This window comes from Dreissena polymorpha, chromosome 4, assembly GCF_020536995.1.
Source record: "Dreissena polymorpha isolate Duluth1 chromosome 4, UMN_Dpol_1.0, whole genome shotgun sequence".
NCBI lineage: Eukaryota > Metazoa > Mollusca > Bivalvia > Myida > Dreissenidae > Dreissena > Dreissena polymorpha.
In genome coordinates this window covers 54,937,048-54,964,064 of record NC_068358.1, presented here as the reverse complement: position 1 = coordinate 54,964,064, position 27,017 = coordinate 54,937,048, and the positions used below count along the sequence as shown (strand labels likewise).

General features: G+C 30.7%; 1 protein-coding gene across 1 annotated transcript in view; it reads left to right on the top strand.

The window, feature by feature from the left end:
• Positions 1-7,972: 7,972 nt before the first annotated feature.
• Positions 7,973-27,017, top strand: part of LOC127878438 (acetylcholine receptor subunit beta-like 1) — a 34,481-nt gene continuing 15,436 nt past the window's right edge. The window contains exon 1 of the mRNA XM_052424962.1: positions 7,973-8,245. Coding sequence (XP_052280922.1) covers positions 8,053-8,245 — 193 coding nt within the window. The 5' untranslated portion in view covers positions 7,973-8,052. The remainder of the gene's footprint in view (positions 8,246-27,017) is intronic.

The window sequence follows — 27,017 nt, the reverse complement described above, 5'->3', positions numbered from 1 at the left end:
TCGCCGTGCAAATCTTTCAGTAGGCCGATTCAATTTACCGTGATGTATGTATTCCGCAAATCCACGTGCAAATCTTTCAGTAGGTTAGGTCGAATCATTTTACCGTGATGTATGGTGCTCAAAAATGAAAGCTATATCTAGGGTAGTTTATATTTCTCGAGTTTGTGCTCGGTATTGATGCTTTTGATTTTTGACTGTCCATTTTCATTTACCCGTATCAAAATGTTTCTATCAGCCGACCAGGCACTTTCAATTTGCTTGGACTTGGCAAGTCCACGTGCTATGTAAAGTAACTGGGCACGATGATGTCCTCGTTTATATTATATAAGTGTTCTCAAATTTCCTGTGTGCTTTAAGGTCTCTGCGTTTGGTGTTCAGCTTTTGTCTAGACCTGTAGCTGACAAACTTCACAAAAATTGGCCTTGGTTTGCGACCCCGGGGTTTTTCTGTTCTGTGAGGTCGATCAATCTGATTGAGTGTGATATTTGCTCCCAGTGTGTTGCACAATTTCATGACTACATTGCCGGTGACTTCCTGGTTATCTGAATTTTCTGGAATGCCGAAAATACGCACGCTATTTCGTCGGCTATATTGTTCGCTTGCATCAAGTTCATTTTCAATACTGGCGATGCGGTCTTTTAAAAGATTGTTTTCTTGACTGACGATGATGCTTGTTCTCATTTTCGAGAGCTTCTATGCGCTTTGAGAGGCCATCTACAACGCCGTTGATTATGATTTCGACCATATCTTTCAATTGTTCAGATAATTTGTGGACCGTTTCCTGGACAGCCTGTGCAATGATCATCATAGATTTGTCATCAAGTAAAAAGGTGTTGACATTTTTTTTCCTGCCCTACTTTCATATGTGTAATTGAAATCGAAATCACAACTTGAGTCACTTGCAATACGTTTTTTCTTTAGTTCACCACCTCCCTCTGGCGTTGACAACAATGAAATTGTTCTCTTTGTTTTCGTTGCTAAATTCGGGGTGGACACATCAAAATTCATAATACGAGGTTTGGTGTTGTTTTGCTCAGTATAGATCAAAGAAACGTGTATTTTGTGGGTAAGTAAAGTACATGCGACACAATCACGACATCATTTTGAAATAAACCGGTTTAGAGTTGCTACTAAAAATAGATTGCGACAATGGATTAGCGTACTCACAGTTTAATTTACCTGTTGCTACCAATATACAGGAAACAGTACTGTATTCGGATATTTATTTCATTCCTTATATCACTACCACTGTCACAAAACTCCACACAAAAATATCAGATCATTGCAAAAACTAATAAAAAACGCACAGACAAAATCAAGACAACAAATATGTCCGCCACTGGAAGTTTTCAGGTGATTTTACCGATTTTTACAAACATACAATCAAAACTACCAAACCCAAATCCACAAATATGAAATAAAATGTATCACACATTTTACGAGTGTTTTTGCAAGGTTGTCTTTGATAAAGAGTAAAGTCCTTAATAACGATTTTGACACTGAGGTTTACAAATTATTGAAGTCTTAATGTATGTGAAGAAGTTAAAAAATAGTTTGGTTTCACAGACTTATTTCATTCTTTACTATAAAATCCTATTGATAAGGGCTTAGAAATGCACCTGTATGAAAGAAGCAACTTACTTTCAGAAATACATTATTGAGTTGTGTGCTTCGAAGATGTTTAGTTACTTTTTAAAAGTATTTCTTAAAATCATGCGGAGATTGCAACGATCGTTTATTTCAAAAGATAATATAACAAAATGTGTGGAATTTCTGCTATTCTTATGTCACAAGTTATCGATTGAATAGCGATTTTCTATTTTTCTTGTTGGTATAACGTTTTAAAGGTATGCGATTTGTAAAATCAAGTAATTAATACAACAATAACGGAGTTTGAAAAAGCACTTTGCGCTAGTATAATTTTTTCTACCAATTTGAATGAATGCGATTAAACACTACTGAGGATCCCTCAAACTTGAGAACATCACAATAATGAATAGTGAATATTGTTTTCTTATTATCTGGGGATATATTAAGCCTTGAATTTTGGATAACAAAGATAAACTTGCATACATAAAAAAATCAATACGCAACAATAAAAGATCAATAGGCAAAGCAAATTGTACAGCCTTTTTAATACTGAGAGCTCAGAATGGGAAAGTCTACATACATGTTTTTTCAAACCACGAAATTTTGACACAATCAATGGTTCTAGTAAAACTGACTCACAATAAACTAGTTACAAATAATGTTTTAAATGAAATGAAAATAAGCGATTCAAACTATGTCATACAATAGTTTTCAAACACCATCACATCTCCTATGAGAAACATTGATAGCAGTTTTTGGATTAATTGCAAAATCTTTGTATTTGGATAAGCTGGTAAACGATTTTAAAAGTAGAACATTCTATGTCTTTAAATAAAACGCTTTATTATAAGTGTAGATGTCAATTTGAAAACCTTACAATTCAAAGTCTGCGAAGTAGCTTCAAACCAACCTCTGCAGTTATACAAGAATAGATTTATCATACATTTATATTTAAAAAGTGTGGGAATATGTGAAATCTCTTTGTGATATTAATTTACTTTCATACCTTGTTTAACTCTTTTGAAATATATTTATATAGCTTGGGCTTGCATTATTGTCGACCGCATGACTGGTTTTACTGCATTTAATGAATACACCAGCGAGGTTTGTATGTATGTAAATGTACAATTCACATAGGCGAATATAAAGAATATTATGTGAATGTTGGATAAAGACCAAGTTTATCATGCGAGGCTAAGAACCATGGTAGCACGAGGCTTGCCGAACCGAGCATGATAAACTTTATCAATCTTTTGATAAACTCTATGTAAAAATGTATCTATCTTTTTCTATTTACCCTATTATTTCTTCCATTTTTACATTACTAATGTTCAAATATCGCATTTTTATACGATTTTGTTCTTCCGCAGTTGACAAACGCAGATTCTTCAATTTTTGGAATAGAACACAAATGATCTAAAAATAGCACGCAACAGGTTTATCCAACAAGGTGGGATAGAGGCCAGTTTATTCCATGGGCTGTTATGCCGTCAATGCACGTCTCATAATGGGATAAAAAGTATATCTTCAAAAAATAAAATTATTTATAAAAGTTCTAAAATAATCGTCGAAGTCTGCATATATAAACACAAATGAGCTTTAAACAAATACACATAACTTTTTGATAATGCACACAGTTTATGCACAGCGAGTATACAATATACGTCATTAAATAGTATTGTTATTGCTACGCGAAGAGGACACATTTTTTTCGACCGCTCAGACACTTTGTATTTACATTTATTTTAAATGTGACGCGGTCTGCAAAACTAACTCCGTCATTGACGTTGTTATCTAGAAAAACAAGAAATTAAAACAACTGCGTCATTTCCGCCATTCTTTTGAAATTGTTAGTGAATTTAAATTAAGTGTTGCAATTTTGACTACAAATATAATAACAACAAATCTGTTTAACACTTAAATAGTGATAAATCTTAAACTTTAACTGTTTTGCAACTTATTTATAAAGATAATTTCCATTGAGTTGCAGGTTTTACTCCTCGCTACTTTATTTAAACTCGGTTGTTAAAGTACCAACTTCTGACTTAAAATATTGCTAAACAATTAAAGTAGGTACGTATTACATTTTCTGTTATTAAATCATTTGCTTTTACAAATATGCAATTCCGCACCAATTGACAACAGTTTAATAAAGTGTTTTAAATAGAAATTTCGTTATAAATTAAAGTTGAGCAGTAACATTTATAAACATAATTTGTATGCGGTAGGTATGAAACCTTTCACAATCAAATTTGTCAGTATTTACTTCAATTTATAAACACTGAATTGTCATATAAACAGTGTTCGCGCAGTTTGTAACAACTTTAAAAATAGTAACATTGGTCAACTGTATTTCCCGGTTATCATGATTGTGTTTTTTTACTTCAAAACTGAGTCAATTTATTTAACAACGTCAATGTCAACCATGTTGTTTTTTATGACCCGTCTATTGACCACTAAGTAAAAAAAGGGCCATGAATTATTCTATCATTGTCCTTTAGAAACTGAAGGTCCATACCTGAATAGTAAGTAGGGTTAAATGCATCGCAAGACATACAGACAGACGGAAGGACAGACGGACAGACAGACAGACAGACAGACAGACAGACAGACAGACAGACAGACAGACAGACAGACAGACAGACAGACAGACAGACAGACAGACAGACAGACAGACGGACAGACTGAAAGACTGACAGATAGACTAAAAGACACACAAACACACCGACAGACAGACAAAAAGACAGGCAGACAGATAGACAGACAGACAGACAGACAGACAGGCAGGCAGAGACAGAAAGGCAGGCAAGAAGACAGACAAACAGTGAAAGGCAGGCAGGCATGCCGATAGACAAACAGCCAGCCAAACAGACAGGCAGATAGACAAACAGACTTGTAGGCAGAGAGGCAGGTAGGCAGACAGACAGGCAGGTTGACAGACAGTCAGGCCGACCGACCGACAAACAAACAAGACAAACTAACATACAGACAGACAGACTGAGGGGCAGACAGACAGACAGAGACAAGCAGGCAGGAGACAGACAGTGACAGGCAGGCAGAAAGACTGGCAGGCCGACAGACAAACATACACTCAGAAAGACAAACAGACAGACAAACTGACAAGCAGGCCGACAGACATACAGAAAAACAGGCATGCAGGCCGACTGACCGACATATTGACCGACGAACGGAAACACGGGCATGCCGACAAACAGATAAACAGACAGGCAGGAAGGCAGGCAAGCCGACAGACAAACAGACAAACAAACAGACAGACTGGCAGGAAGGCAGGCAGGCAGGCCGACCGACCGATCGATCGTTAGTGCATTTGCGCAATTAAACATGTGAAAAAGAAAGCTCTTAAATACATATATGGTTTCTATCTACAGTTCATGTTGTGATTGTGTGTTACTGATAATGTTTATGCATTTATTAGTCTGACGTTCATCACTTCTTGCTGAATGCTTGAAAACCAGAATATAATATGGCAGACAAGTAGTTTATTACAAATAAAGACACTTCAATAGTTATCACGAGATCGTTTTATCGTCATTGCGATATATATATTAATTTTATATGAACATGTATTTAAAAAAATAAGCACTTAAATAATCTACTTAGTCCTGAGCTTTGACTCAAATAAGTATGAAATGTATGGCGGTATAGAACTGCCATATCAGCAAAAAATAAGTTTCGCTAAGATGTTTACTGCTTTTTACTGTTTAACATAATTGTTTTAGTAACGTTAGTATAACAAATACTTGTATACTGAACATGAAAGAATATTTTGTTTTGACTTAAGCATATATACAGCTCATCGTCATAAACATGCATATTTAATAGCATCGTGCGTTTGAATAAAATACGAAACATACATCCTTTTAGATGAAAGATCGATTTAAAAAAAGGAATGAAATACAACATTTTTGTGAGAGTTTCACATGGATGATGTTAATACATAGTGACCACATATGTACAAATGTAGTTTAATACTTGCAACAAGTTTAATATTATTCTAAGCTTATTGGTTTATTGAAATATGCATAATTAATAAAAAAATAAATAATACATTTTAAAGCATTTTAAAGCCTTTTAAATAAAACATTGCTAGTGTTCATAGTAAGGACATTTAAAGGGGCCTTTTCACGTTTTGGTAAATTGACAAAATTTAAAAAAGTTGTTTCAGATTCGCAAATGTTCGATTTAGTATTTGTGAGGGAACAGCAATACTGAACATTTAACATGCTCTAATATAGTCAGTATATGCATCTTTTGAGGATTTAAAAACCTGGACATTATAAAGCGTTGCAATGCGAAACGATGGAATAATTTGGAGAGTTTTGTTTTTGTCTTTTTATTTTGTAAAACTACGAGGATTACTTATATATAGTATAAAATGCCTGTGTACATTGTATGCGGAAGAATGGTCGAGGGGTCTAAGTTGGCGACTTTTTACGCCAGAACTCCATGGTTCAGTGGTTCGAGCCCTGATGAGGGTTACTTGTTTTCTTTTTTAAATTTTATTCTTGATTTTTTATTGGAGCTTTTTAGAGCAAATGTTTACATTTATCAATATAAAGCATTTAATTACAAACTTCAAAACATGCCAAAATCTGTGAAAAGGCCCCTTTAATAACAAAGTGATGTTCATCCTCGATATCAGTTGGGTTGCATAAAACACATTTGCGTTGATCTCTGACAATGGTCTGGTGTCTACCCTTTTCAAGAAATAATTTGTGAGATGATCAACGTTATTCAACAATAATGTTCCTATGTTCCTAATCAATGTCATATTAATCAAAGCGTCGAATTAGTTCTATTTATGTTGACAGCCAGGTTATATAATATCTAACTCACGTAAGTTTATCTTTATCGCCTAACGTAAATCATTATATTTCTTAAGTTCTGTAAATGTGTTTGTGCGTTAGGTTACCCAGTTTTATTGGAATAGCATTATATCGACAAGGGCACATAACGTGTTTGTATATGCATATATGCATATATTTTGGATGTCATGTGCCCCATACCTTTGATCAAATAGAGTCGTTAATGATCGAGCTCGAAGACAGTTCCGACGTTCGCGTTATAGTTCAACTTTTCTCCGCGGTCTAAGTTAGTTGTTAGTTACCGGCTTAAGTATGTGCACTTAAGCAGGATTAAAAGTGTTAATTGACCGCCGCGATGTCTGTAAAATACTCTTAACAACGTCGAAAAGGCCAAATAAACGGAACAAGAAGAATGGAATAATCATCGTCCCCCCCCCCAACCGTCAAGAGGCGTGAAGCATTTATGATAAGAGTCAGAAAGGGTAAAGGCGCATATGGCACTTCAGTATAAAACATAACTAAGCTCAATAAACATGCACTGCCCCGTATTCAATTGCATGTTTTTACTATGAACTTTCAGGTTGATGCATCTGATAATGTGTGAGTTATTCCCCGAACATGGAACCATATGTCATCATGTATATGCGTCTGTGAGTGATCACAGTTACATATTAGCTTTGCCGAGCAAACAAATGAACATACAATTTAGCTTTCATGAATTATGCAACAACATTACAATGAAGTCCTCTGAAGAACTTGAAGTTCTACCACGTCTTAAGTATCGCTACAAAACAAGACGTAGTATTTTCATAACCTCGCTGTTGCCATAAGAGCTTTTGTTAAATATATATATAAACTAAAATTAAAAAAGTATCATGAGGGGAGAAATGCTTATCCGCTTGTGTTTTTTTCCGACAAATGACAATTGCTTATATGATAGAAGACAATACATACATTACGATGTTTAAAATTAAAGATGAATGCAGCTATAGTCATTATGACGGTCACAGAATTTTAGGTTTAAAAAGCTTGGAGGGAACCTAAACCCACACTAAGCCCATGATTAAATGGAACACATAAAAATATTAATAAATAAAAACTAAGCGCATATTAATAAATATAAACCTCATAGCATCGCAATTTTGTAAACAAATACTATAAATTAGATAAGATGTCATGTTCATGAAAAAATGTAAAAAAACAGTACATAATAATAATAAACCTTTTAAAGCACGCAAAAAAATAAAACTATCTGCTAAATCCCTTTTTGTTAATACGATTTAAGAACGTAGCCTTGTATATTAGACATTTATGATCATCGTCATGCATCTTAGGAAAAACATCATATAACCCAAATCAAAAGTGTAATGTATTTATATTTTTTATAGAGAAATCTAATCAAAGTATTAATAAAGAGGCCAGAGCTGTACCACTTTATAGTACATTGAAGACCGTGTACGAGATTACGCCTTTTGTAAACCAGCAATGAAGCGCATCAAATACATTTAGATGATACCTGAACCATATACAAAGCGAAACACGAAGGAAAGCTTCAAACTGTGTACTGTATTTGAAAAGGTTAAACAATATATTCATCATTCTTAAGTATAAACGGATAAATACGACTGTTTTTAACATGCCCTGCGTGTTCACAGGCCTGGTAATATTAAACTGGATTTGTTCGGCGACTTTTGTGGCGTCGGAGACACTGGATGATGCCAAAAACCTTATCAAGAAGAAATTTCAAACAGATGGATATAGCAAAACCCTCCGCCCATTACTAGACCAGACCGACGTGGTTGAAGTATACACAGATATGGTTCTTACTTGTAAGTTTTTTATTATTAAATTAATTTTTATTTTTATCACAGCACAAAAAATGCATTCCAATATTTAACATGATCCTACAAGAATGAAGAGTATATAATTATAAACATTCAATTTTGCTTTTGATGTGTACATATAAAAGGTTCTCTAACAAATATATTCACTGATGAATTGCGTCAAACTCGCATCCGCAATATAAGGCGAATGTGTTAAGTAAGATTGCATTGAGGTCAACACCAACAGTTTCTAGTCTTCCCCAGTAAGGTATTTTAATTGACACTGTGTCGCTGAAACGATGTGTTCTATTTTTTGACACTCAATCATTATTTGAACATAATACGGGAATGAATGTCATTTAAACAATTACTACTTGTATGTGTATAAGAAGATCCTTGTATATGTGATAATACAAAATTAACGTTCGAAAGTCGTACAATTAATCGTTAACTGTTTCTTCGGAAGAACTGGTATGGAAAACACGAAATTAATGCATCACCACATTGTGTTTATAAAACTATTCGTCTTCAAGATAAATAGTGGAGTACAAAACATGTTTGTCGTTTGATTAGTCCGAACATGCCAATCATGGACGCATATCAGTCCGCGCATGCTTATCAGGACGATGCTCTTCGCCTTTATGATATGTTTCGTATGTAGGAAATCTCGTCTTAACGAAAATACAATCTACGCGGAAAGTGTCGTCCTAGATTAGCCTTTGTAGACTGCACAAGCTCATATGACACATTACGCAAATGCATTAAGCCCGGTTTTTCCAGAGCGCGGCTTAATTATCTTATATTGGATCCGCAACTGATGTAATTAAATTTATAATTTAGAGAAAAAAAAACAGCTCTCAGTCATGACCTCTGAAAAGTGCTTCGAATGAGGGGGGCTATTTAAAAATGTATGCATTTCATAAAATTTACATTACCTTTGTCAGTTTACATTTTCGGCGAAGCTTTTTAACCCTTTTTTATAACTGTATCAATAGCAAATGAAGTGTTGCAGCGATGTTAAAATTTTCAAAAACATTTTATTATTTCAAAAATATTTTGCATACTGTTGTTATCTTAAATTTTTTCTTAATCTGATTTTCAAAAAAAAGTTTGATTAAATTTTCATTCTTAAATTTATTTCTTCAATTGTTTTTTTCAAAACTAGTCTCTTATATTTAAAAAAATGTGCATAACTTTTCAAATTCAACTTATGAAAAAAACACTTTTTTCTAAAATGTTTTCCGTTATAAACAACGTTTAAATTTTAAAAGTTATACACACCTTTTTTTTAAATATATGAATCTCTTTTTGAACATTAGATTAAGAAATAACTTTAGAATGAAAAGTTAATCAAACTTTGTTTTGAAAATTAGATTAAGAAATAATATTAAGTGAAAACACTATGCAAACTATTTTTAATATAAGAAAATATTTTTGAAAATTCAATTTATCAGCACTAGTTTTAAAATGAAAAGTTGTCGTACATCTTAGCAAGAAAAATATGTTTTGTTAAGATGAAATTCATCTTTAAAAAGTTTTTTTTATAAAATATAATGAAATTGTTTAATAAAAGTTGTTTGAAGATTTTACAAAACACGTGTTATTTTTGGTTGATGTATTGTTCAATTTCTATGGATATTTTTTAATATGCATTAAAATAAAACCAAATACCAGTCCAACTGATTAACAGAATCGATGAATGTCAACATGTGTAATGATTAAGTTACACTCAACAGCATCAATACATGTATCTGGTGCATTTTGCACAAATGCATTCCAGGTGAATTGCTTATAGATAGTAAGATCTTTTTTGGCTTTAAATGTGAAAATTTATTGTGTGGTTTGTTTAGTATTAGCAATAAATATTGATATTCACTATGGCATTGTCTTTAATTTTTATGTTTTATCTAACTTTAATATTGTGAAAACAATATAGATCGCTTTAGGGACAAACACAAGTGCAAAAAAACAAAAAATATTTAGTCGAATAACCACAAATATTTACCGGTACATATAAATATTAATAAATCATTTGGTAAATTCAAATGTTATGGAAATTCCAAGTATTGTAAGATTAATCCAATGTTATAAGTATTTACATGAATTTAGAGACTTGCCTACAAAATAAAAAAAAAACAGTAATATCCTTCAAGTAAAAAAATACAGTTTGGAAAATAAGAAGACACCCTGAATATTCACAAACATAATTATATGTATGTGATGTAAAACACCAATTTCTCAAAGATTAGGTGCTGGAAAGAGATAGATTTGCATTGAAACCCAGTAAAACACACAACGATTAACTTCACATGACTATAACTGATGAATAAATTAAGGTAGAAACATAAAGTGTACACCAAAGGAAAGGAAATTTTATTAGCTAAAACTTACAATTTTATGCAAAATACTAGTAAAACTGATCAAACACGACAGAAAAAAACGGTGTAAATTGTGTTCACAGACGACAAAAAGCTGATGACTTTAGTAAAAAAACGTGAAACAACAAGTGAAAATGATAAAAAATATAATTGAAATTCGTACAAAACGAGATAAAAATGAATCAAAATCAAGACCATTTGTTAAAAATTATACCAAAAGTGACTTAAAAGTTAAGCAGAGAGTGTTTGTAGAACAACCATATTCCTTATTAGCAGCGAGCCGGAGCAGGTGTTAAAATAACATCGGATTGAACTCGTGGATTGTTAACGATATTTGAAACAATGGATTCTATTTATTGTTAAGATAACATCAGAAATTCAATATTTTGTTATAAAACTGCGCCTTTTATCTGTACAGCGTCATATAGTAAACGACACCCGCTAATGACCAATTGTGTTTATTGAAATTACATTATCATACATTTATCTTTATTGCTTCGGGATATGTTTGCTAGGACCAAAAGGAGGAACTAAGAACTCTCGTTTGAAACGTGAATGGACTAGTAAGAAAAATTAATGATGAAGATTTTTTAAACTTTATTGCAGAACATGACTTGATTTTACTGTCTGAAACATGGACACACTTAAAACTGAGTGTTAACCTAGAAATAAATGAATACATCTCTTCCCATCTTTTCGGAAACAAAAGTCACGGAAAAAAGAAAGGTCGTTATAGCGGCGGCCTTAGCGTTTATTTTCATTAAAAAAAATAATAAATAAAATATCAGTTATTGAACACAATAAAAATGGCTTAATATGGATAAAGATAAGCAGTGAAATATTAACAACCGACCAAGATGTATTCATTTGTTTATGATATATTCCACCAGTTACCTCGAAAGTGTTAATATGCTATGACTTCGATTTTTTCGAGGAAATCGAAAAAGGTATAGAACATTATGGGCCAATTGTGGCCACATGTATTATTGGTGATTTCAATGCTAGGACTGGACATTTATCAGATATTATTAGCATTGCTATATACTTAAATGTGACTGGAGACCACGTGCAGGATAACAAAAATGTTGACAACTTAAACGTTCGCCTTAACGCTGATCGCATTATAGATAACTACGGACAAAAATTGATTTCACTATGCAAATCTTCAGGTCACATTATAGCGAACGGACGATTTAAAAACGATAAAACGGGACAATATACTTTCTTATCAACACGAGGTCTCAGCGTCACAGACTTCTTACCTATTAATATAGAACATACTCATATTATCAATGACTTTAAAGTACTAAATTGGAATAACTTTTCAGATCATGCTGCATTATATTTGTTATTAAAATAAAAAAATCACATATTAGATAATGTTCAAGATAATAATGCGAAAAATGTAACGGAAACGAAATTAATATTTAACCAAGATTCAATTCACGCCTATCGAGAATCATTAAATGCAATTTTACATAAACTTCGTGATTTAAATAGCATGGGTACGGTCGATCAGTTAAATCTGCTCACGAACTTCATGCATGAGCAAGCAACGCGAGTTTTTAGTAAATCGTTTAAAGGGGGTAATCTAAATTCACATAATCGCAGTACACAGCAAACACCACCGTGGTTTAACAAAGAGTGTCATGAATCGAAACGCGAATTGAATAATGCACGAAATGTATTCAACCGCTGTAAATAAGACGAAAACAGAATTCATTTTTCACAACGGAGAACTATGTATAATAAAATTAGAAATAGATCCAAATATCATTATAAAATCAACCAAGGCAAAAAACTCGAAAATATTGCTAAATCCCAGCCTAGAAAATTCTGGATGACACTTAAACAAAGCTACACAAATAAAAAGAAAAAGAAAAACAATCTACAGATAATGGACCTATTTGAACATTTCAATAATCTATTAGGGGAAACGCAACCCACAAATTAAAATTTTAATAACGAAAATGCAGAAAATACATCAATTAACGATGCAGATTTAGACTGCGAAATAACCTTAAATGAAATACATCAAGCAGTGTTTAAACAACAAAACAACAAAGCTTGTGGACCAGATGAAATATCAAAATCACAATAAGAATCGTTTATTCAGACTTACGCATTACAAGCTCATCGTCATTTACAATCGTATACAATAACAGCATGAAGTAAATACAAACAAAAATATACTCATTTCGAAGATATAAGGAGTAAACATATTAATGTGTTTTCGTGAGAATGTTATAACATAATTTCAAACGTAGTTCAACTATTGCAGCACTAATTGTATTATTCTGCAACAAGGTGCACTAGTGAATAGAATTATTGTTTCAATCTTCATATGGAAGATATTACTCGTTTTTTGTATGAATTTTAACCTTTGAGTCTTTTTAACAAGGAAAAATACATGAATATGAATTCGTATGATCTGCATATATAACCGCATATATAATCCAACTTTATATTTGAATGTTATTTTTCATTCGTTGTTAAATGAAATTTGTACTAATCGGATAGAAATGCTAATAACTTTACAGCTGTTTATAATGAAAATCATATGTCGAAAAGTGTTACGCTTACTTGTAGTTAAGTAATGTATTAGTGTTAATAATAGTTCTTTCCCCTTTGTTGACCACCTATACGAAAAACGAAACTATAGTTGGTCTATAGGGATATTGCTCCTTAGTAAATATTAAAATAGTATCAGTTAGAGGGCAATCTTAGTTTTAAAATAATATCTCCTTCTATATACACTAGTCAATTTAATTTAAATTGTATCATACCCCAGCGTCGACCATCTATGCGAAAAAAAGAAATATAGATGATCTAGGACTATGTATGCGACAAAATTACTTTCGTAGCAGTTACACAAAACTTTAAATATTTGATAAACAAAATAAAAATACAAACAGCACACAAACATTCACAAACATGATACAGGGGTATGTATGCGTCAAGATAACTTTCGTTACAATTATACAATACATTAAGTATTTGAAAAATAAATAAAAGGAGAAGCAACACAAACAATACATAAACATGATGTAAGGGTTTGTATGCGTCAAACTTACTTTCACACCAATTATACAATACATTAAATATTTGAAAATAAAATAAAAACACATACAGCAATCAGCATACATAAACCTGGATATTCAAAACGATTTTGATGTATGAAAGCTTTGAGTGATGTGTAAATCACCGATTTTATAATTAAACTGTAGATATTAACTTTCTCTTAGTTGGAAAGCTTTTTGGCAGTATGTTGCTAACATTTTTAAAGTATTTTTATTTTCGCTTTGCATAAGTAGAACATATTTAAGCATACTCGTGTGAGCATAGAAATATTTTGAAATATATTCTTTCCGAATATGGATATATATGGGGCACTTTAGGACAAAATGAAACGCGTCTTCTATATCATTTAGGTTACAGAGGATTCATTTTCTATCTTGTCTAGGCACATTATTATGACGACCGATTTCAATATTTAATTTGTGGGATGATTCATATAATTTGGCCAATACATTTCTGTATTTTGGATTTTCCAACTGGCTAATATATGCTGACTTTTCAAAATTAAGTTTTATTTCTCTATATACATCTAGAGACGTTGAGATTTCTAGTCCTGATCGCCAATCGCTAATATAGATATCGCGAAGTCGGACTCTTAGCTTTGGGATGAATGTTTCTATGTTAACAGAGTTCGGATACATCCATATTTCATGTAAGCCAAAACTTTTTGTGCACTCTTTTTAAAGTTTCACCTTGATCGTAACCCCAAACTTCCGAGCAGTAATTTAATACTGATAGGACATACGCGTCAAATAGGTTAAACATTATATTTATTGGTACTTTGTTATTCTTAATTAAAGACATAAGCGCATGTAAAGATCGCAATCCTTTCCCCGCAAGTGTTTTCATTGCTAGAGCGAATGACCCGCCGCTGGTAAACACAATCCCTAAGTAGTTAAAGGAGTTAACAATTTCTACCTCTTGATTATTATAAAACCATTTATCGGTATCACTTACCCTCCCCCCTTTTCAAAAGATCATTAATTTAGTTTTTTCGATGTTTACTGTTAAATTCCATTTTTGACAATATGAATAAAGACTATTGAGAGAATTTTGCAGTCCATCTTTGGATTCAGATACGAGCACTGCGTCGTCAGCGAATAGTAATAAGAAAATAGCGATTTGGTCAATATTTATACATGCATCTATATTTTCCTGTAAGTGCATCTCAATATCATTTAGAAAGAAAGAAAAGCAGATCGGAGAGGTGATCTCCACCTGGAATAGTCCAATGTTGCTATTGCAAAAAATTTACAATGTTCCTTAATGTTTTACGCAAAGTTTATTTTTACCGTACATAGAACGGGCCACGGATAATAATTTTCCGTCGATTCCTAAATGTATTAGTTTGTACCACATTCTATTCCTATCTATGCAGTCAAATGCTTTACGATAATCCACAAAACAGCAATACAATTTTTTCTTATTACATATTTGTCTCTGTATCAGCGAGTTTAAAATAAACACTGGGTCTATACAGCCATAATTGTTTTTAAATCCAAATTGAGCGTCCGTTAAAACCGAGTTTTTGTCAGCCCATAATTTAAGTCGCTCGTTCAATACTATAGTGAACAATTTAGAAAAACAGCTTGTTAGTGTAATCCCCCTATAATTATTTGAGTCGGATTGGTCACCTTTTTTATGAATAGGGATAATCATGCCCGAGGCCCAAGCACGGGGAAATGACTTTGAGTCCAGTATGTGATTAAAAAATGTGTTAAGCTGGCAGACTATTTGTGGTGCGCATACCTTAAAATATTCATACAAAACATTGTCAATCGATGGTGATTTATTAACCCCAAGTTTCTTAATTGCTTTTAAAATTTCAGAGTCTGAGATTGGGCTATCTAGGCATTCAAATGTCGATCCAATATCTTGGTCATTATCAAACTGGCTAATAAAGTTTGAATAATCATCATTCGTTTGCGTGTCGCCACCAGACATGAGTGTATTAAAATAGTTTTTAAATTCTTCATTTGAAATATCATCTCCGGTTGCCGATTGTTTTCGCGATTTAAATATTTTCAAAAATTCTTTCGGTGACTTTCGCCTTAAATCATTCCTCTTACGACAGCGGGCATTATTATATGAATTTTTTGACTTTCGACATTGATATTTGTAATCTTTTTTTTATTATATAGATCCGCTCTGTCAGCAGAACTTATAAAAACGCATTTGATATCGTATCCCCGTACCTCTACACACTTTTTAACAAATTGTTCAACAACGCCGAGTATCAAGAAAGCTTGGGACTAGGTTACACTGTACCTATATTTAAAGGGGGTGACCCGAATTCAGCTAAACACTATAGAGGTATAACATTAAACAACATTCTTGCCAAGATATATTCGCAAATTATTTTCAACCGTCTTACAAAATGGACAGAAAAAAAACACGAAACTATAATTAAAAATCAGTTTGGTTACCAAAAAGGAAAAAGCACCACTGACTGCATTTTCCTATTACAAGCTATAATAACAAAAGTCATTCATAGTGGACATAAATTATATAGTGCCTTTATCGATTATGAAAAATGCTACCATAAAATCAATCTTCCATTCTTATGGCTAAAACTCACTTCACAAAATATAAGCAAGAACATTATTAATGCTATTAAAGCGATGTATTCCATCGTAAGATCTGTAGTGAAAAACAATAATGAGCTATTGGATATCATATACTCACACCAAGGGGTAAGACTGCGGCTCATCGCTACTGTTTATGATGTTCGTGAAGTTATTTTAAACAATATCAATTCGAATATCGACAATGTATTTTCCATCAATGTATAAAGTTATTTCTAATACTCTATGCAGAAGATCAAGTTTTATTTGCGACTTCACCCGCCGCGTTACAATCTATGCTAAAGGACATTGAGATATACTGCAATACATGGAAATTAAAGATAAACCCCTTAAACACAAAAAATATGATATTTAAAAGAAGCACCAGATATACGAATATAGTTTTTTTCTTAAACAACGAAAAGCTCGTAATTGTCAATTCCTTTAAATACTTAGAGGTTAATTTCTTTAAAAACGGAAACTGGAACAGCACTCAAAAGAACATCTCAGAACACGCATCAAAAGCTATGCATACATTCAAACAATATGCGTTTAAATTAAAAGAGAAACTCAAATTATTTGATGTATTAATATCCCCAATTCTCAATTATTCTGCTGAAGTTTGGGGTAATCATATGGCAAAAGACATAGAACTAGATATTGGATAAAAATTAAATTTAAATGAAAATAGTATTCTAAAACAAGGTTATCTCCTATTGAAAAACGACGCCGACAACGGAATCAATTATAACAAAAACAATTGGGCGTCACAAATAAAAGAAATGTTAGAACAATTAGGGTTAGCAAATTTATGGATTAATCAAGAACGTATTACTATATCATTAGAGAGCATAAAAATTAGAATATTAGATCAATGTAAATAGAATTGGTTATGTATCATTAATCAATCTGGCAGACTTAGCACATATTGTATGTTTAAAACCAAAATTGAATTTGAATCGTATTTGCACATAATCAAACAAAATAAATATAGAATAGCACTAAGTAAATTCAGACTATCATCGCATAATCTAGAAATTGAACAAGGACGTTATAATAATATAGAGAGAGCAGAACGAAAATGCAAAATATGTTGTAAATAGAAAACGAATATCACTTCATGTTAACATGCCCACGATACTCACATCTAAGAAGAAAATACTTCAAATCATATAACTGCAGATAGCCAACATTAACCAAATTTAAATCGCTCATGTCCACTACAAATAAATATGAACTACTTCAAATTGCAAAATATATTTACGATGCAAGTAGACTAAGAGAAGAACTCGTAAGCATGTAACTTTTTGACAAAAAATAATTATCATTGCTTCAAACGTCAATGAAAATTGAATTACTAATTGACTTAACTAATTGTCTTTATATATGTACATTATTTAACTTTTCTCATCGATAACATACATCATTTTATTTGTTGAGTGTGTATGTGAAATACTAGTTTTACTATGTTAATGTATATATATATATATATATATATATATATATATATATGTACATTAGTCAACATTTTTCATTGATAATATGTACCATTTATGCTATGCTGTATATGTGAAATATTTGTACCATTTATACTATAGTGTATATGTGAAATATTGGTTTTACTATGTCGATAGTAAAAATAGCTTTCTAATTATGCCAAAAGCATGCACTATTGTAATATTGTAATATTAAAAATTACCATTTGCTTTATCTAATTGTAGGCTAGAAGCTTATGTGTAGCTTTATTGCCGAAATAAATGTTGTTGTTGTTGTTGTTGTTGTTTAAACACGTCTCATTCATAGTTTAATATTATTTCTAAAACTAATTTCAAAGACCAAAAACCATTTTCTGATCAATTTATGTTTATTTCTTTCTTAAATGTTTTTCTTTTAAAAAATAACACGTTTTTTTGTAAAATCTTCAAATAACTTTTATTAAACAATTTTATTACATTTTATAAATAAATAACTTTTTAAAGATGAATTTCATCTTAACAAAACATATTTGTTTTTGCTAAGATGTACGAAAACTTTTCATTTTATAACTAGTGCTGATAAATTGAATTTTCAAAAGTATTTTCTAATATCCAAAAATTTTTGCATAGTGTTTTCATTTAAATTTATTTTTTAATCTCATTTTCAAAACAAAGTTTGATTAACTTTTCATTCTAAAGTTATTTCTTAATCTAATGTTCAAAAAGGGTTTCTTATATTTTAAAAAAAGATGTGTATAACTTTTTAAATTTAACTTATTAAAAATAAAATGTTTAAACTTTTTTCTTAGATTTTTTAAATATACAAATTTTAAAGCACGTACTTCTCTGTAAATCCTTTTCACAACTTTTATTCTTAAATATTTTTCAATAAGATTTTATTATGAAATAAATTTCTTTAACTTATTTTCAAAAACTTTCTCCTAAAACATGGCTTCACCTCAGAAATATTTTCCTTTCAACTTTTTTTGGGAAAATACTTTCCACAACGCAACATTTTTTCTAAAAAATATTTTTTGATAACATTTCTAAAAAAAACATTCACACTGAAATAAATTTTTTAAACTTATTTACAAAACATATTTTCCATAAACATTGCTTTTCTAAACAAAATGCATTCGTAAATAAAAGTCTTTAACTTATTTTTAAAAACATTCACCTTAAAATAAATTCATTTTAACTTTTTTCTATTTAACTTTTCAAAAATTAAAATTTCAAAAACTTTTTCTTATTTCAAAAATATTTTGCATAGTGTTGTCATCTTAAATTTTTTCTTATTCTGATTTAAAAAAAAAGTTTGATTAAATTTTCATTCTTAAATTTATTTCTTCAATCGTATTTTTCAAAACTAGTCTCTTATGTTTAAAAAAATGTGCATAACTTTTCAATTTCAACTTATGAAAAAACATACGTTTTTCTAAAATGTTTTCCGTTATAAAAATTGAAAAGCACGAAAATTGTTGTAAAATTTGTGTAAAATTCTTTTCACAACTTTTATTCATAAACTACTGCTTCAAAATATTTTTCATCAAAACTTTTTCTATCAAATATTTTTATAAAACTTTTCACTCTTAAATAACTTTTGTGTTCTGCTTTCTAGATGTTTGGTTTTTGTTTTGCAAATCTTTTATTTTTTCTTAACAACTTTTTTATAACATATTTTTTAATAATATTTCTAAAAAACTTTTCAGACTGAAATAAAATTTCTTTAACATTGTTTTTCTAAACAACGTTTCAATCTTAAATAAATTTCTTTAACTTATTAAAAAAAGACATTCACCTAAAAATATTTTCTTCAACTTTTGTTTGAGTGTCTACATTAATTTTATACAACTTTCTTTTTTAAACTACTGTTTAAAAAATATTTTTCCTTAAACGTATTTATTAGTCATAACATTTTTATAAAACTTCATTCTTAAAAAAATTCTTTAACTTATTTTCAAAAACTTTTCCCTAAAACATTGCTTTTCTGAAAAAAAAGATAATTCACTCGTAAATAAATGTCTTAAACTTAGTTTCAAAAACATTCTTCTAGGACATACACTTTAAAAATATTTTCCTTTCAACTTTTCTTTCTTTTTTACTTTTCAAATTCTTAAAAAAATTCATATGTTAAATTATTTTCGTAAAATCATTTTGCTTTAATGAGTTATACTTATTTTCTAAACATTTTATTCAAAACTTTTTGCTTAATATTTTTCATTCAGGTATTTTCAAATTCACTTTTATCTTGTACAAATCAAATCAAATCAATGTTCTAAAATTGTTTCATCTTTATTTTAAATAAACTGTCAAAACCAGTTATAATTGTTTAGATATTAATTATGTGATAATTGTTTATCAAATACAGATCTCATATATGTTTGTTCAATTCCAATTGTTGTGAACTAGTCATGTATTTTTCATCAAAATAGACCGTTCGGTAAGTTGCTTAGGATATTTATAATATGATAATTGCTGATCAAATATTGATCTCACACGTGTTTGTTATATTTCAAGTGCTAAATACTTGCATACATTGTCATAGTCCTCAGTACTTAACAGATACATCTTCTGTTGATAAGTTAAATACTATGTGCTCGCAACTAGTTCCATATTGTGTTTCTGTTCATGCATGACTCAAACAATACAATTTTAAAACTGATTTCATCTTTTTTCTCTCTGACCTTACAACAAACAGAATGAATCACATATGTTCGTATTCTCGTCTTGTAAATACATTCGAAAAATAAATTTAAGTCTGAAATCATGAAAAATAACGTTATAATATATACCATTGATATTTTCAATCATGAAGGTCGTTCTCACATAATGCAGCCTCGGAATACAATTAATAAACGTACAAGTTAAATTTCCTCAGAGGTTGGCTACTACTAAAACAAAACAAAACCAATTAACCGTGTGTGTGTTTTTACTGTTCTCAGATACTATACAATTTATTACAGATCACAGTGATAATAATACATTTATGAAATATATCGAAACAAACAATATATCTTTTTAATTCAATTACATTCACAACATGTTTTGTATCAAATGCGTATTAGTTAACATGAAAGATCGATTATAAACCAGTAAGCGCAAACAAAACAAAGGAAACTCTCGGCAATAATAACTATCAATAGACACACAATAACATCGAAAATCTATCGATATGTACATCACAGGCCTAAAGTCTCTTAAATCGTTTTGCGATTTTAACAGTTTAGGAAATGTTCGACTACCCTCATTAATGTTTTGTGATTTTTACAGTTTGCTAAATTTTCAACCACCTCCATTCATTTCGCTTTTTATCAATAAAATATACTTGTATGAACATAAGGGACTTTGTCAAAAATACACGTTTAATGCTTTAACAGATAAAGTTTGAGTTCGTTATTTTCATAGTAATATCATATTTTTCACAATTAAATTTTAAAAAATCGGCACATAAGTTACATGATGCTCAAACATAATGCATTAATAAAGAACAGATTAGAAAAAAACTTTTCACATTTTTAATCACTGGATAGCTTATTGCATTCTAGGCATATAAATAGAGTAGTGTTAAGATTGCACGAGTGAACACAGGAAAGCATTATTACATTGTAATGCATATCATGATGGAAATGTATATATCAAAACAATAAACTCCTATCCGCTCTTCTTATTTTGGCTTTGTTTTTATAATTGTTCGAAGAATTGTCTGTGAACATCGCTTGCTGTAACTGTCGAATAATTGCATTTAGATCTTATAAGGTTCAATCTCGCTAATACTTTATGAATTCTTATCTCCCTTACAGCCTTAAAATTAAATCGGATATAACAGCTTTAAATTAATAACAATAACTATGAAAAAGAACGTAAATATCTGAATAAAAATAGGTTTTAACCATTAAACAAGAATAATTTTCCTCTTGCGTGTTTATATACTGCATCAATTCTGTTTTAATCTAGTATGTATATGCATTTTACTTATTGCTTAATAGCAGAACAATCATCACATATTGAATGAATTCAAAACATTATTCATAAAGATTAATACAAACATAGCAATCGACTCTAAAGTTGTAATGGGACCGGTAAACAATTAAAACTGGGGCCATTGTTAAAAGTTTAAGGACTAACCCGCTAATTTTCAATTGTGTTTATCTTTATTGCTTCATTACATCCTTTCATAGAAATCATTCTTTATGTCTGATTCATTTAAAAAAATGTAATACAGAACATAGAAGTTTTAATCATTTCTTTACATTATATTAAAAATAATGAATATTCATTAAGACAAATGAACATAGCAATGATTCTGCATTTAAACTCACATACAAATGCTAGAAAATTAGTAATATTCAAAGTTAGAAATCCTTATTTGTTTGTAAGTATTGCACATTCCCAGCTCAATTTTTGCATCCTTTATAAAAAATCATCTTATGTTTGGATGTTAAGAGCTTGTACTATGGTATTTTTTATTTATATGTTATACCACTATTTAAAATATTCGTACATATATTAACATATAAAGGTTATCTGCCTAACTCTACATATAATGCAGTATTACGTTTGTATATTTTTTACTTTAATAGGAAACAATATTTTGCCAAAAAATGAACAAATGCATTTGATATTTTGCAATGTATTAAAACTCCAATATTTTAGAGGCATAACATAAAACATACTTAACAAAACAACTGAACGAACTAATTTCGGCTTCAAATCATACTGTTGACATTCGTAATGAAAACTAAATATAGCCTTAAGGCTTTCCTGGGCAGATGTTATTGGTGTAAAGTGAATGTAACATGGTCATAAATGGAAGTGTGAATATAATTTAACTTATGGACCATTTCGAGGCTGTGACCATAATATTAATCGGATTTTACCGTATTTACGAACAACATCATCTTTGTGTTCAAAGTCACATTAAGCCTCCAATAATTATACCACATGTAATGTTTATTTAAATGGTTCTGTATCTGTGATGGTGATTTACCATCATGACCTTCTCATTCGAAAATAACAATAAAATTAGTAGTGAGGATCTCTATTTATTCCAGAGAGTGTACTTTCTTGTTCACAAAATTTAAAATTGTCTACAGACTCTGAGAAATGTAATCAATGGCATTACCATCCTCTTTTGAGACTAATATCATAAATTTCATATTCAGATGTACATGACTTAACACATGATTAACAATTATTATGCATATTTGTAATTATTCTTAATAATTTAAAGTGCATACATGATTTTTCATGCTAAGCCAACTTTTGAAAACAACGGGTCCCTAAAGTTTTGGATTGTATTAAACTTCAACAGCAGAGTTTCGGTACAGTTTACTCGAACATTTCCAATTGTCATTTAACAAAAGAGAGAGTATCGTAACTCGGCTACTTAATATTACAATTGAGTGTAAATTGCACTGGGAATGATCGCTCTTCAAATACATACAGAAATATATCGGGTTTGCACAAACAAAAGCACAAATACGAAATGTGCTTACAGTTATTTTGGTATATTTAAAGTGCTGAATATTTGCGTGTATTGTCTTTTTCCTCAATACTACCTTTATGTGATAAGTTTAATATTATGTGCCTGTATCTAGTTTCATATTGCTTGAATGCTCATGCATTCTTAAAACGAACAATATGCCAATTTATCTAAGGCTCAACAAATAAAACATAATCTGAATTTATCTTCTGTTTTTTTCTATAACCGTCCACTATTGACAAACATTGTAGAAAACTATACCAAATAAGTTCTCGCTTTTCAAATACATTCAAACATATATCGAGTTCGTAAAATAAAAACGCCAAATCATGTAAAACGTTCTGCGCGCCTGATGTTCAATACCGCTGGCTTTTCAAATACATTCAAAATTATATCGGGTTCGTAAAAAAGCGCCAAATCGATAGCGCTCCGATATGAAATCGCTTTTAATAAGTCACGCATATCTCGCAGGTGAATTCACGCTCATTACACCGACAATAATAAACACCAATTTATTACCATATCCCTAAGCGAATATATGCATAACAGGCACCAGGTGCAAACCAATAACTCACACCCTTACACCTGGACTATCGACTTGACCTCAACTTGACCGTCACCTCACGAGCACCTCAAAGCACCTCAAAACGTGGCGCCGAAATGATTGTTTTAATACTACTGGCAAATGTGCCTCTTTATCTCATGGATGAATGATTAAATTAAATTTCTTAAAAAAGCTGTCTTAGGCAAAAGTTTACAGTCGTTTGAAGTATAAGCATAAATAGGTTTAAGTTATTAGGTATAAGCTTACCATTAAAAAACTTCTGTAATTCACAAAAAATATGCGCGAGTCTGAAGTGAGCTACATATGTAACAACCCATTTTGCAATAAACCCGTTTTGCAATAAATTTATTGCAAAACGGATTGGAGTGTCTAATTGCCATTTGATTTTTTTTACAACAACCCGTTTTGCAATAAACCCGTTTTGCAATAAATTTATTTCAAAACGGGTTGGAGAGTCTTATTGCAAAACGGGTTGGAGTGTCTTATTGCAATGTTAAAATTTTGAAATAATCCGTTTTGCAATAAACCCGTTTTGCAAAAAATCTTCACTATTGTTTTAATTAATTCAAATTGATTGGAAGAGTAAACAGGGAGCTTCAAGCGTTGTTTTAAAAAATAAAATATTTTAAAAAATAGACAAAACTATGAGTTAAGACTTAAATGCAAGGTAGGTGATGAATTTCGAGATGTAATACGATAAAACAACACAGAATGTGTATCGAAAGTGATTTCAAACAATTTAGTACTACTGTTTAGTTAACGCAAAAATGATATAATTTATGAAAAACGCGTTGAAATGTCTTATTGCAATGGGAAATATGTGTAACAACCCGTTTCGCAATAAAATCATCACATATATACTAATTGTTTCTTATTGATTTGAAACGGTATAAAGGAAGTTTTAAAGTCGTCTCTAACGTAAATATGATAAAACAAGGCTGAATGTTTATATGAAGTGATGTTCACCAATTTGAAAATTAAGTGAAGAATACCCAGAAGTGCATTATTTTATTGCAAATCGGGTTGGAGTGTCTTATTGCAATTTGATTTTTTTTACAACAACCCGTTTTGCAATAAATTTATTGCAAAACGGGTAGGCGTGTCTTATTGCAATGTGAAAATTTTAAAATAACCCGTCGTGCAATAAACATGTTTTGCAATAAAATCTTCAATCTTGTTTAAATTAATTCAAATGAATTGGAAGAGTTAAAAGGGAGTTTCAATTGTTGCATTTAAATAAAATTGTTATAAAAATAGACAAAACTGTAAGTTAAGACTTAAAATACATGTAAGGTGAAGAATGTCGAGATTTAATACGATACAACAACAAAGAATGTGTATCGAAAGTGATTTCAAACAATTTAGTGCTGAAGTTAAGATAACGCAAAAATGCAATAATTTATGGAAAAACGCGTTGAAATGTCTTACTGAAATGTTATTTTTGTGTAACAACCCGTTTCGCAATAAAATCATCACATACATACTCATTGTTTCATATTGATTTGAAACGGTATAAAGGAAGTTTTAAAGTCGTCTCTAATGTAAATATGATAAAACAAGGCTAAATGTTTATATGAAGTAATGTTCACCAATTCGGGACTTAAGTGAAGAATGCCCAGAAGTGCATTATTTTATTGCAAATCGGGTTGCAGTGTTTTATTGCAATGTTCATTTTTTTTAATAACAACCCGTTGTGAACTAAACTCTGTTCGCATAAACTCATTACACATGAACGTATTGATTCAAATTGATTTGAAATGCTGAAAAGAAAGATTCAAACGTCGTATATATGGATGTTGTTTACATATTAGAAGAGAGAGTTGCAAGATTCGATAAAAAATAAAAGACATTAAAAGTGACCAATTTTATGAGTAAATGTGATAAACAAACGCAGAATGTATATAAACAGTGATCTTAACACTTTCATGATTAAGCGAATTTAACCCAGAAACCCAATTATGTTATTGCAAAACGGGTTGCAGTGTCTTATTGAGATGTAGGAAATAAATAAAAGCCCGTTTCGCAATAAACTCGTTTTGCACTTATTCATCACAAATGTACTAATTGATTCCTATTGATTGGACACTTTTCGAACAAAGTATCAAATGGTGTTAATAAGCATTGTTTTGTTTTTCAAAATTAGACAGTGGTGTAAGATTCGACCAACAAATAAAAGCAGTTAAAGTGATCAATTTCATGAGTAAATGTAATACAACAACACTGAATTGGTGTAGAAAATGATTTCAACAAATGTAATACTTAATTGAAGAAAACCCCGAAATAAAATATATTTATTGCAAAACGGGTTAGAGTGTCTTATTGCAAGTTGATATTTTTATAACAACCCGTCTTGCAATAAACCCGATGTGCAATAGTTTAATTGCAAAACGAGTTGGAGTGTCTTATTGCAATTGAAAACCCGCTTTGCAATAAACTCGTTTTGAAATAAAATAATTACACATCTTTTAATTTATTCAAACGGATTGGAAACATTAAAAACGAAATTTGAAATATCGTATTGAAATAATAGTATTTCCAAATATAGACAAAACTGTAAATTTCTACTGAAAATTAAAAAGCATTGAAGGCGATGCATTTCGAGATTTAGTACGATACAATTACACATAATGTAAATAGAAAGTGATATCAACCAATTTGGAACTTAAGTAAAGATTGTGTGTTACAAATGTGGTGACTGACTAAATATCTGCAATTCATCTTGCTACCAGTTGTTTATAAAAAATAAACATTATCTTCGATGTTTTACATGACTGTCCCAGTCCTCTAAGCCGAGTGGAACTGTCTTTCTATTAGGATCGGAGTTAGTGTTCGTGTGTCGTATGAATAGAACACAAACACTTACATGGTGCATGAACATTTGTTGAATATATTGTGGCACAAAAAATAAAAACAAGCATTTTGTATCTCGTTTAAACAAAATATTGGTTGACTTTGCATGTGTATGGGGCTTTTACTGTGTTATGCCTTTTATGTTTTGTTCAAAATCCACTCATCTGTCTTATATTGAAACAAAAAATACATATAGATTTGAACTTCCTTTATACTGTCTCAAATCAATTTTAATCAATTAGTATATCTACAATGATATTCCTGCAAAAATAATCACATCGCAATAACACACTGCAATCGCTTTAGCAATAAAATAATTGAAATCTGGGTTTTCTGGGCTTAGAGCACTAAGTGAACATCACTTTATATTAACATTCGGCCTTGTT